General features: G+C 36.7%; 3 protein-coding genes across 4 annotated transcripts; 1 reads left to right on the top strand and 2 right to left on the bottom strand.

Moving 5' to 3' along the window:
- Nucleotides 1-6,801: 6,801 nt before the first annotated feature.
- BDCG_06194 lies at nt 6,802-10,865 on the top strand. Of its 2 annotated transcripts, XM_045421922.1 has the most exons (4): nt 6,802-7,244; nt 7,295-7,383; nt 7,470-10,003; nt 10,091-10,865. In XM_045421922.1, the coding sequence occupies exons 3-4, from the start codon at nt 8,595-8,597 to the stop codon at nt 10,425-10,427; spliced, it is 1,746 nt and encodes a 581-aa protein (XP_045281576.1). In that variant the 5' UTR covers nt 6,802-7,244; nt 7,295-7,383; nt 7,470-8,594; the 3' UTR covers nt 10,428-10,865. The 2 variants fall into 2 exon arrangements, with proteins under 2 accessions (XP_045281576.1, XP_045277679.1); XM_045421921.1 differs by having other exon boundaries at nt 6,802-7,383.
- BDCG_17257 (uncharacterized protein) lies at nt 7,090-7,608 on the bottom strand (the record flags this gene model as incomplete). The annotated part of the gene is made up of 2 exons (XM_045426400.1): nt 7,090-7,447; nt 7,544-7,608. 2 exons carry the CDS (start codon nt 7,606-7,608, stop codon nt 7,090-7,092), a joined length of 423 nt encoding a protein of 140 aa, XP_045281578.1.
- Nucleotides 8,160-8,393, bottom strand: BDCG_17256 (uncharacterized protein; the record flags this gene model as incomplete). Its single annotated transcript, XM_045426399.1, has 1 exon — nt 8,160-8,393. The coding sequence occupies one exon, from the start codon at nt 8,391-8,393 to the stop codon at nt 8,160-8,162; it is 234 nt and encodes a 77-aa protein (XP_045281577.1).
- Nucleotides 10,866-11,810: the final 945 nt, after the last annotated feature.

The following is an 11,810-nucleotide window of genomic DNA, read 5'->3' as shown; positions in this document are numbered from 1 at the left end:
AGTAAGTAGACTCTGATCTCTCTTTTTACTTTTTCAGTGAGCTGCAGCTCTATTAGAATAGCAGCAGTCTGTGAATCAATAATATTAATCTTTTTATTGATTTTCAATATTTCTTTTCTCTAACTGCTTCAGAAATTTTATACTTGTATAGTCTTATTAAACTTCTAAAAACTCTTTGAGAGAAAATAGAAGAAGAGTGTTACAGAGTCTATAAGATACTGACTCATCACTGTGAGATAGACTGACCGTGTGACCGTGTCTGGGACCAGGACCAGATTTTTTGATAGTTTCATTACCAATTCGACTGATCCCATTACACACTTTTAACATTAGATAGTAGTCTCATACTGTCCCAGTGGGACTTACTGTCTACTCTTGTCACATTTTCCAAATGAGACCATGATTTCCACTTCTCATTTTAAATTATTTTTATTGCTTTAAATGACTTTAAATCTCATTTGAGCGTTACCAAAAAGTGTTACTTTTTAAAAAATTAAAAATAGTCTAAAAAAAACCTTAAAATGTCTAAAAATAGTAACTTTATGCCAAGAATGGGACTAAATGGGACCAAATGAGACCACTTTCTCATTTTTTTCAAGTCATGGTTCCATTTTAAGATCTGATATATAGTCACTTTACCTGTTTTTTTGATAGCCAGTCCCAGCGGGATTCACGCCAAGAAATGTATGGGACCAGACCAAATGGGATCAAACGTGAAATTCATGGTCCCGGCGGCCAGTCTACTGTGAGATTATCTCTAAAAAAATCCTTTAAGAAAAATGAGAAGTCTTAAGTAGTATTTCTTACTCAACATCTCTGATATATAACAGAGTAATCTCTACTAGCTGTCTCATAGATTGCAATCTCTTTCTCAGTATTTTTCAAATACTTAAGTAATTTTCATGAATTCTCTGATAATGAATAATCTTCTCATTTAATAAGATATTGAAGCTTATTATAATATATTCACTTATTCAATATTTTCTTCATAAGATATTCAGTATCACTCTTAATCTTAATGTTATTCAGCTGAGACAGCTTCACTCTGAGACATTACTTATAGAGCTTCAAATAGAAAATGTAAAAAATAGAATGAATTGATTTCAATTCTGTGAGTAATTTCAACTTATATATCTGCTTACTTATCACTCTTGTTATCAGAAAAGATTCTAGTCACTACTTACTGAGCTTCTTATATAATCTCATTATCTTGATATTCTTTACTGAAAGTAGTACTTAATCCTCTATCAAGAACTTCATCAGAAGATGTTTTCAATTGTAGTATTTTATCTACTACTTCTGAGTGTGATGAATACTTTTCACTGTCTTCTTATAAATTTTGTTTAAAAGTTTCAATCTTGCTTTTACTTCTGATATTGAGAGATACTTCATTCTCTGTATCTGTCTGACATTCTGACTATCTATCTCTTTCTTTGAAATGTCATTTACAACATCACTGAGTAATGAAGAATTATATTCATAATAAGTATAGAAAGAAGATATCTTTAAGATTGCATTCTTTATATTGTTATATATGAATTCAGTGATCAGAAGATGTTTAAGTCAATCATTCTGATAATATGAATAGAATACTTGAAGATGCTGTTCTAGTATCTGATTCTGATATTCAGTCTGATTATTAATCTACAGATGAAAAGTGATACTGAGAAGATATCTTATCATAAGATGATAGTAAAAAGCTGACCAGTACTTGCTGATAAAGAGGAATTCTCAATCTGTTATCAATGATTTCAGAGTACTATGATTATGAATGATGATATCTAAAAACAGATCAGTCAATTCAGAGGCTTTAATCTTTTTATAAGTAGAGATATATCTGATCATCTTTGTGAAGTGATCAATAATGATCAAAATTAAGTTATATTCTTTGACTCTTGTTGACTTCAGCAGATTAACTATGAAATTCATTGATAGATTCTATCATAAGCTCTTTGAAATAGACAGTGATATCAACTCACTGTATTACTTATACTACAGAATCTTTATTCTTTGATAGATATTATAAGTCTTAATATACTCTTTGACATCTGTTCAGAGCTTGTTCTAAGTGTATTTATATTTTAGAAGCTTCTCAGTCTTCTCTAATCTGAAGTGCTCTGTATAAGAATTATTATGATGAATTCTCAATAACTTCTGACACACTGCTCTACTATAAGAGATGAAGACTGAATCATTCAGCAGTAGAAGTTCATATTCTTCTAGTTATCAGTGACTTGATTTCTTAGCAGTATCACTCTGCTCAGAGTCTGTCTCTTTCAAGTTCAAACCAGATTCTTTCTTCTTTAACTTTTGAATTCAAGCTGTAGTAGAGATGTTCTTCTTCTATAACTCTTCAATGAATTTCAAAAGTAGTTAAGTTAGAAGATTGTAGACTGTTTCATTCTTTGCTAATTCAATAATTGTAAGATGTGATATAAGAAGCTTATAATCTTCAGTGTCAGTCTTCTGCAGAGATTCAGATTCTCTTTCATCTTCTATACTGAGTTATGCAGCTGCCTCTTCAGCACTGTTTCTAAGCTTTAGAGAATCTTAATCCTCTGCAGTCAGCTTCTTCTATAGTGATGACAGAGATTCTTTTATAGAATTCTTCTCTGCATTAATGATATTATAATTGAGCTGTCTAGACAGTGTATTGACAGGGTTAAGCTGATCTGAACAGTATCAGATATAGAAATTATACTCTGAAAGCAGCTCTGCTCATCTGGCTTAATGTTCTATCAAGCTCTTTGTTATCAAGAAGTAATACAGATTTGCATGATCAGTGAGAACTTGCACTGAGTACTTACTACTCTGAAGATAATGTTATCAGATCTTAAAGAATTTGACAATTGCTAACATCTTCTGATTATGAATATTATATCTTCTCTGTGTGAGTAATAACTTCTTGAAGAAGAAAGTCACTGATCTTTATTCACAGTGTCTTATAGACTCTGTGAAAAAGTCTTCTTTCACAGACAATTCATTATCTGTTTTCTCAGAAATAATTATTCTCTGATTCTTTCAACATTGAAAGGTCTTCAGTGTCAACTGTGAAAAGATTTCACAGATCTCATTCTCAGATATATCAGTCTCACACTGACTGAGTAAGTTAAGATTAAAGTGATTCAGTATTGTGATATCTGTGAAAGCTTGTTTCAATTCTGCAAATGTCTGAGCAGTGTCTTAAATGAGAGTAAACAGTTCTGTTTTTCTATCTTTCACACTTCTCTTTAACAGATCTGTAAGAAAGACAGTAATCTGTGAATATGCATAGATGAATCATCTGTAGAAATTCATAAATTCTAGAAACATCTGCATCTCACGGTATATTCATAACACTGATCAGTTCTCAATGACAGAGACTCAGCTTCTGTTCATTGAAATGTCATTCATCTTAATAATATAATCTAAGAAATCAATCTTCTGCATGTAGAATGAGCATTTTTCAGTGTTTGTATAGAGTTAATACTGTCTCAAGTGACTCAACACTTCTCAAACATGAATATCATATTCTTTCTCTGATTTTAAGAAGATTAAAATGTTATTCAGATATACTATGCAGAAGATGTTGACAAGGCCCTGCAGCATCTCATTTATATAGATCTGAAAGATGGCTGAAGTATTACAAAGATTAAAAGATAAAACAAGATATTTAAAATTGCTATACTTGATATGAAAAGTCATTTTTCAAATATTGTCTTCATTAACTCTGATCCTATGATAGACATTCTGTATATCAATCTTCAAGAACATCTTTGCTTCAGATAATCAATCAATCATCTCATCAATTAACAGTAGTGAATAGTGATTCTTAATCATCATCTTATTAAGGCCTCTGTAGTCTATATATAGACATAGTCTATCATTCTTCTTAAGTACAAAGAGTATAGATGTCTCTGTTGAACTCTTTGATAAATATATTCAGTTCTTTGATTGTGCTTCTTCAAGATATTTACACAGAACATTCAACTTCTTTATAGATAAGTTATAAAGAGATCTGTACAGTGTTATTACATCATCTTCAAGATAAATCTTATATTATATCTTGATGTCAGAAAACTTCACTGCTTCTCTTTCTGAAAAGATATTCTTAAAATCTGTAAAGAGACATTGTATATATCTGTCTTCAATAACAGATACTGCTGCTAATCTTACAGTGAGAATGATGACTTCTTCATCTGTTCTCAAGTCTCAATCACCTGCTACACAGTATATCAACTCAATCTTTTTCTTAAGATTCTTCTGATGAAACTCTTCAGATTTCTCTATCACTGTCTCTTTATCAGTGAGACAGTACTGCCATGCCTGAGTGACTCAGTCAATGAGAGAATTATTTTCTCTCAATTACAGAAGATCTAGAATGATATTCTCATCTATGATATTGACTGTATGAAGAAGCAGACTGCTTTTCTTGAAGATTTCTTCAGAGTCTGTGATCACACACTTCACTTGAATTATGCTAAAACAGTGATATTTCATTTTATCAGTAAATTTTACATGATCTGACAGATCTATCTTCTTTCAACTCTTCATCAAAGAAAAGAAATAGAATATGAAGTTAGCATTTACTTCAAAGTCAAGTAGGCATCTCACTAGTATCTTCTCATTCAGGATATGCATTGTGATTATAACATGAACTTGAAGATATGAAAATTATTAATTCTTTTCTTTCTCTTCTTTATCTTTCATGAATATGTTTGTCAGAAGAGAAGTTAACTTTGAGAAGATGTCTTCTTAATTTCTTCTCTTCTTCAGCTTCTTGCAATCACTGATATAGTAATTATCAGCTTCACAGTTGAAATAGAGATCTTTGTCAAATCTTTTTTAACATTTTTTTACAGTGAGTGAAGAATCAGAATACTTGAAATTCTTCTTTACTTTCTTCACACTGAAGTCATTATAATATTATTTAGATCTTATTATTAATTACTTAGAAGAAGTCTTGTTGATCTTTTTCTTGAAGAATTGATTATTTAAATAGATCTGAGAAGTCAGGTTAACAAGCTCAGTGCAATTGATTGATGAACTTTGATATTATAATATCATTGTCTGCATCTTATGAGTCAGTTTCATGAGATAAAGCTGTATTTTTAATTAATTCAAATTATCAGTTAATTTCTCTCAATATTTTTCAAATCTTGTATTGAAATTAGAAGAATTCTCATCATCTTATTAATATAATGAGTTAAACTGCTGTGCTACTGTGAAGCTGCAGTTGCAGTGATCTTTGATTTAATTCAATAGAAAGTTCTTGAATTCTTCTTAAGTCATGACAGTATTGATACACTCAAGCTCTCTCTTCTTGATAGTTCAAGTAGTTGCAGAGATGTCTTCAAGAAGATTGACAGTGTATATTACTTATATCTCATGAGTATTATACTGACTCAGATTAAGACAGAATTTCTGTTCAAGAATACAGATAAAGCTGTGAAATTCAGACAAGATATTTCTCTTATATCTCAGAGAATCTTTAATCTTAATCTCTCTATCTCTATAATAGATGTAGATGTGTAGAGACTGTGACAGTAGCAGAGCAGTTGAAGAGCTCATGTCAAAATATACAGTGAGTTCAGAAATCTCGGATTTCTGCTGAGATAGAGATGTATACACTCTAGAGAATAATGTAGTATTTCTTTCAGAGAGTGAGATCAGATCAGTCTCAGTATAAGTGTATAAGATTATATCAGTCTGTTAGAGCTTGACTGATTTAAACATGTAATCAGATTAAGTGATTTGAATTGTAATATAACAGAATCAAAGCAGTGACTAGTCAGTGATAATATATAGAAATAGTTGTTTGAGAAGCTGTATAAGTGAGCTTGACTATCTTGCTTAAATAGCAAGCTTGTAGACTACAGAGTTATTACAAGAATATCACAGATATGATACTTAGTATACTAAGAAGATTGTATGAGATATACAGTAACTCTTGTATATATTTCAGTAGCAGTAAAATGAATCACTGACTTCTTTAATAAGAAGTCAGTATCTAGCTATTCTATATAGATAATGAGTGAATACTCTTCTCTCATTTCATAAGTGAGAATAGTCAGAGTGATATCTCAGCAGTGTCTCATTGTCAAGAAAAAGTAATCTGCTGACCTTATATAGAAGTGAGATTCTCATATTTATCAATCAGATCTTTCTATAATATATCTAAATGATGTCATAGAGTGATTGAAAACCAGTTCAGACAGAATGAAATTATCCGCATGAAAGTGATGAGCTGTGTGGAACCGCAATGAGGCCTTGACGCGGCCGGAAGCGTGATAAATAAAGTAAGTATTTATATAAATTACACTGAATTGATTATTAACTGATTTTCAATCAATTATTAATTACTTAAATATACAGATTGAATTTATTTTTATTACTATAATTAATTAATAATTAATTTAAAATTAATTTAAAATTAATTATTAAATATTTTTATCTTGATATATTTTAAAATTCTGTAAAATATCTCTTTATATTCTATATGAATTTATCAGTTCATTTAATTGATTATGAATCAGCTATACATGCTTTGATTGATTGATAAGCTGAGTGAATGAATGAATTGAAAGATTGAAAGTCAATTATCAACTGATTATTACTGTATTGTGTGAGGTCAGGGTCATGATTATGTAATGAGGTCAAGTGGCGCACTTAGCGAGGTCAAGTTTTCTGTATACACAAGTTTGACCCCGTACCAAACATAGCGGACCGTTGTATCAATTAGTAGTCAACGATTGCCAAATTTCATTGGTCCCTGGAGATACATTTGAAGTTACATCGTTGTTAAATTCATTCCTTTATTTTACAATGTGACAAATGAGCCTTAATAAATCGACGAGCAAAGCCTTATCAGTTCCCAACGTAAACCAGAGCGAGTAAGTTACATAACCCAAGTCAAACAAACAGACCATATAACAGACCACACGTATCCATGAATTCAGCACCATCCACCCCAGCAAAGGTTACCATTAGCCACAGGCCTCTTTATAGGGGCATTTCTCTATGCTTTAGGCCTTTCTGTAGCAAATAGAAGAAGATCATCACCTCCATAGGTGATCTCCTGGACGATCTCGAACCCACATGATTTCCCGCCTAACAAGTGGCATAAATTTTGTCCGCACGTTCACCATCGCCACTATCACCTCCACTGCGCTCAGTAACATTCCGCCTCGGGAGATCCCACCAGATCTTCAACATCATCTGCAACGCCTCGGTGGCATATCCCTTTGCCCACGATTCAAGGGGAAGTGAGTGTCTAATCTCAGGACAGGGGACTACCATGTTAACGCTCACGTAGCCAATGAGTTGCTCTTGCGTTTCAGGAATCGACTTGTCCAAGATGGCGAAGTTGAAAGAACGGCCCACGATATCTGGGGGCCCCTGTTTGTAGGTCTTGAATGTCATCCATTCACGCGTCTGCTCAATCGACTTGAATGGTTCTTTTGGGTGGCTGTTTAATTTTTACTAGTTAGAAGTCATAGAGCGGTAGGCGGTGGTTTCAATTTGAACAGTGGACAATTGTGATGAGGGAAGTTCATTGTTTTACTCATGCGCTGCCACTTCTGGCCGCGAACGAATCGCAAATAGCGCCACAGCGTCCGAGTCGACCATAGGACAAAAAAGTAGCCGGCTACTCTCCGCTGAAGGAAGGTGGTTGGAAATGTCTAAAGAAATGAGCGTGGGGACTCCCTTGTGCTGATGTCATTGTTGCTCGATATGGGGTTTGCATTAGCGAATAGAGGGAAGATGCTGTTGGATAAGTGAAAAAAGCGGAAGAGGCTCCTGGCCAGGTAATATATAGGATATTTATATTATTGATCCCAATTTAAATCGCTCTATCTGATGTAAATAAACATAATTTATGCTCCCGCATCGGCCCAAGTCTGTGTCTTGCTACTAGTTCGTCTACATAACTCTGCAAGAGACAGCGTCTTTGGGACGAGGCCGCCACTCCATGTTAAGTTATGTATCTATGTTTTTAAAATTGAAACAGAGCCCCTGCGGCTCTTGCTTACCTGAGCCCTTAGTCAGCCCCGCTTATCCACATCTCCGCTTCTGTCTGTCCTATCACATCCGCCAGCACGTAACAAAGCCAACACGTCAGTGATCCGCAATCTAGGCAGCGGGCTAAGCCATTAGATCCGCGCAGAGGCCAACTTGCCTCAAATTATTTCCGCCGCCCCATGGACGCCGCCTCTGAAGGTGAGCCCGCACTCCCGCCATATCCCTCCCTCCCGCGCAAAAATCGCCTTTCGTTTCCTCCGGCTTGCCTCTCCATGTTTCCGACTCTTGCCAGACCATTGATTCCGACTAGGGTCAGGACGTCCAACTCCAGCCCCTTGTCTTCCGCTCGCTTTCAGGGTCACAGAGCCAATAGTTCTTCCGCCTCTGGTCATCGCGATAAAGTTTCCTTGGCAGGATTACAAGAAGCTTCGGGAAATATTGAAGAAAGAGGAGAGTGGAAAGCGGAACACGAACGAGGATTGTACAAATAACAACACAGACGTATCTGAATTCCGGCCCAGTGAAGTCATCAACGAGGCGCACAACTGATTTCCCCCTCGCGGTTTGGTCAACCAAACCCAAGAAATCTTCAGATGAGGCGCTCTAAAAAGGTGGGATCACTCAAACGTCGCCCTTCCAACAGGCCGGGCCTGGCCGTCGTAACCGCCGGGGAAAACGGCCACGCCGAGAGTGACATGATTTCTACTATTGAAATGCGGAGGAAGGACAATTCCCTCGACTCAGCTCCCTCAGCTACCCAGACAGTCCGGCTCATGAACAGATCGGATTTCTCGCTCAATCATGAACCTCCCACACCACAAACTCCAGGCACCACAACTACGAGCTTTGGCGATCTACCCGTACACGACAAGCGGAATTTTGTACTATTATGTCTTCTCTACTTTTTGCAGGGTGTGCCGATGGGGCTGGCTGGTGGATCGGTGCCTTTCCTTCTTAAACCTTACCTCTCCTACGGCCAAATCGGCATATTCTCCCTTGCGTCATACCCTTATTCCCTGAAGCTGCTTTGGAGTCCCATTGTAGATGCTGTTTGGAGTCGAAGATTTGGGCGGAGGAAAAGTTGGATCACGCCCATCCAGATGATATCCGGTATTGCAATGCTATATCTGGGAGGTAGCATTGATAAAATGATGGTAGCTGCTGGCGCAGATGGTGGTGCAGGTGTTTGGAACTTTACTGGCTGGTGGTTCCTCTTGGTGTTCCTATGTGCGACGCAGGATATTGCGGTTGACGGCTGGGCTATTTCCCTCTTGTCGGCCCAGAATATCTCTTACGCTTCCACGGCCCAGACGGTTGGTCTCACTGCCGGCCAGTTTCTTTCATACACTGTCTTCTTGGCCTTGAACTCGAAAGATTTCGCTAACAAATGGTTCCGCACTCTGGATGGCAATACTGGCCTTATAACCTTGGGCGGTTACCTTACATTCTGGGGGTGGTTCTATATCGTTGTCACGTTAGTTCTAGCTATCCGGAAGAAAGAGGAGAAATCCAACGATCGGGATGGCATCCTTGCAGTCTATAAGAGCATGTGGGGTGTATTGAAGCTGAAGAGCATTCACACCATTATCATTGTCCACCTCATCGCCAAAATCGGCTTCCAAGCCAACGATGCCGTGACCAGTCTAAAACTAATTGACCAGGGCTTTGGCCAAGAGAACATGGCACTCGTCGTCCTGATCGATTTCCCATTCGAGATCGGGTTAGGATACTATGCTGGCAAATGGTCGAACAAGTATACCCCAATGAGGCTCTGGTGCTGGGCATTTGTTGCCCGGCTGTTTGCCGCACTTCTCGCGCAGGCAGTTGTCATGGTCTTCCCGAGTGGTGGCGGACCAATGCCGACCTGGTATATCCTGGTAGTTATTGCCGAACATGTCTTCTCTACGTTCATGATGACCGTTATGTTTGTTGCTGTTTCCGCCTTCCATGCACGCATTGCCGACCCCGCCATCGGCGGGACTTACATGACCCTCCTCGCAACGTGAGTTTCCCACTTTTCATCACCCTTCTAGTCCCCATACCTTCTGAAAAATGGTTTATAATCTAAAGCTAAATATCTGTCACACAGTGTCTCCAACCTCGGTGGAACGTTCCCCAAATTCTTCATTCTCAAACTTGTCGATCTCTTCACGAGCGCAACCTGCATACCCCCCACACAAACACCCGCAGGCATAAAGGATCCCCTCACGGCGCAATTTTCCTGCGCGCTTGAAGCGGACAGACATCGCTGTGAAGCTGGCAAGGGTGTTTGCCAGGTATATCGCGACGGGTATTATACCACCAACATCATATGTGTAATTATCGGCGCAGTTACATTTTTCCTATATATCAGACCCGCTGTTCTGAAGGTGCAACAGCTACCACTGCGCGCATGGCGACTTAACGGCAATAATAGACAGGCGTAGATTTTTGTACTGGTTTCTCTTTTACTCTTTGTTTTCTTCTTCTTTCTCCCTTTTTGAGAGAAATCAGAAGACTTTTCATTTTGATTTGACTGAATGTTTTACTATACACCGTTTGTTCATGTTTGAAAGGCATAGGAGGCTTTGGTCTGAGAAGGGTTCTTTGCTTTTTGCTACCTTGCCCTTGCGGGTTTCCACCTACCCTAGATAAACAACGTTAATGTTTATTCCCCAGACAGTTCGGTCTGTACTGTACAATATTATCTATATATACTTGAGCCCATCGAATTCAAGAGCCCTATTAACCTCGTTTTATTATCTTTCCCCTTCCCTTTTCGACTGTAAGTACGAAGCATTGTTCCCACACACTATAAATCCATTCTTCCCAACAGGTTACAGAGTAAATTTTATATAAAGCAGCAACGATGAAATGAATCCCAGATATTCTCAGCAGATTCGTACATATCCATTGGGGAACGAAGTATTTATTGGTAGGAAATGCGCTCCTTAAAGCAACAGGGACTCTCTCGTCGTGTGAGTCTAAAATAATATTGCTCATATTGGCCTAACAGATCAAGGGACAGGGAGCATAGCATACTTTATGAAATTAGCAGAATTAGCGGTGTTAAAATATTCCAACGGTGGATGTTGGAACAGCAGGATGTTTGTGGGGCGAGACGTCTGTCTGTATTCGTCAGACCATGGCCCAAATCAAATGAAAGGGAACAGGCTCCTTAGGTTAAAACAAATTGTTGACTATCCGCGGCGACAGAAGTTGGAATAAACTCGTTGCGCGGAGTTAGAAACAAAATGGAATACACGTGCCTACGCTAAAAACCCACCACATCCGTGGGTGTAGACTGGCCGCCGGGACCATGAATTTCATGTTTAGTCTCATTTGGTCTGGTCTCATACATTTCTTGGCATGAATCCTGCTGAGACTAATCATTAAAAAAACATGCAAAGTGACTATATATCAGATTTTAAAATGAGATCATGACTTAGAAAAATTAAGAAAGTGATTCTATTTAATCACATTTAGTTTAATTCTTGATATAAAGTTACTATTTTTAGACATTTTAAGATTTTCTTTAAATTATTTTTAATTTTTTAAAAAGTAACACTTTTTAATAATACTTAAATAAGATTTAAAGTTATTTAAAGTAATAAAAATAATTTAAATTAAGAAGTGAAAATTATAATCTTATTTAAAAAATATAATAAGAGTAGATAGTAAGTCTTACTAAGATAGTATAAAACTACTATTTAATATTAAAATTATGTAATGAGATTAATTAAATTAATAATAAGACTATTAAATATTCTAGTTCTGATTTCAGACACAGTTATATAATTAGTCTATCTGAGATTAAATCTTTATTTAAA

Source organism: Blastomyces dermatitidis (assembly GCF_000003525.1).
Source record: "Blastomyces dermatitidis ER-3 genomic scaffold supercont1.6, whole genome shotgun sequence".
NCBI lineage: Eukaryota > Fungi > Ascomycota > Eurotiomycetes > Onygenales > Ajellomycetaceae > Blastomyces > Blastomyces dermatitidis.
Note: the sequence above shows the minus strand (reverse complement) of the source record. Positions and strands in the feature narration are given on the sequence as shown.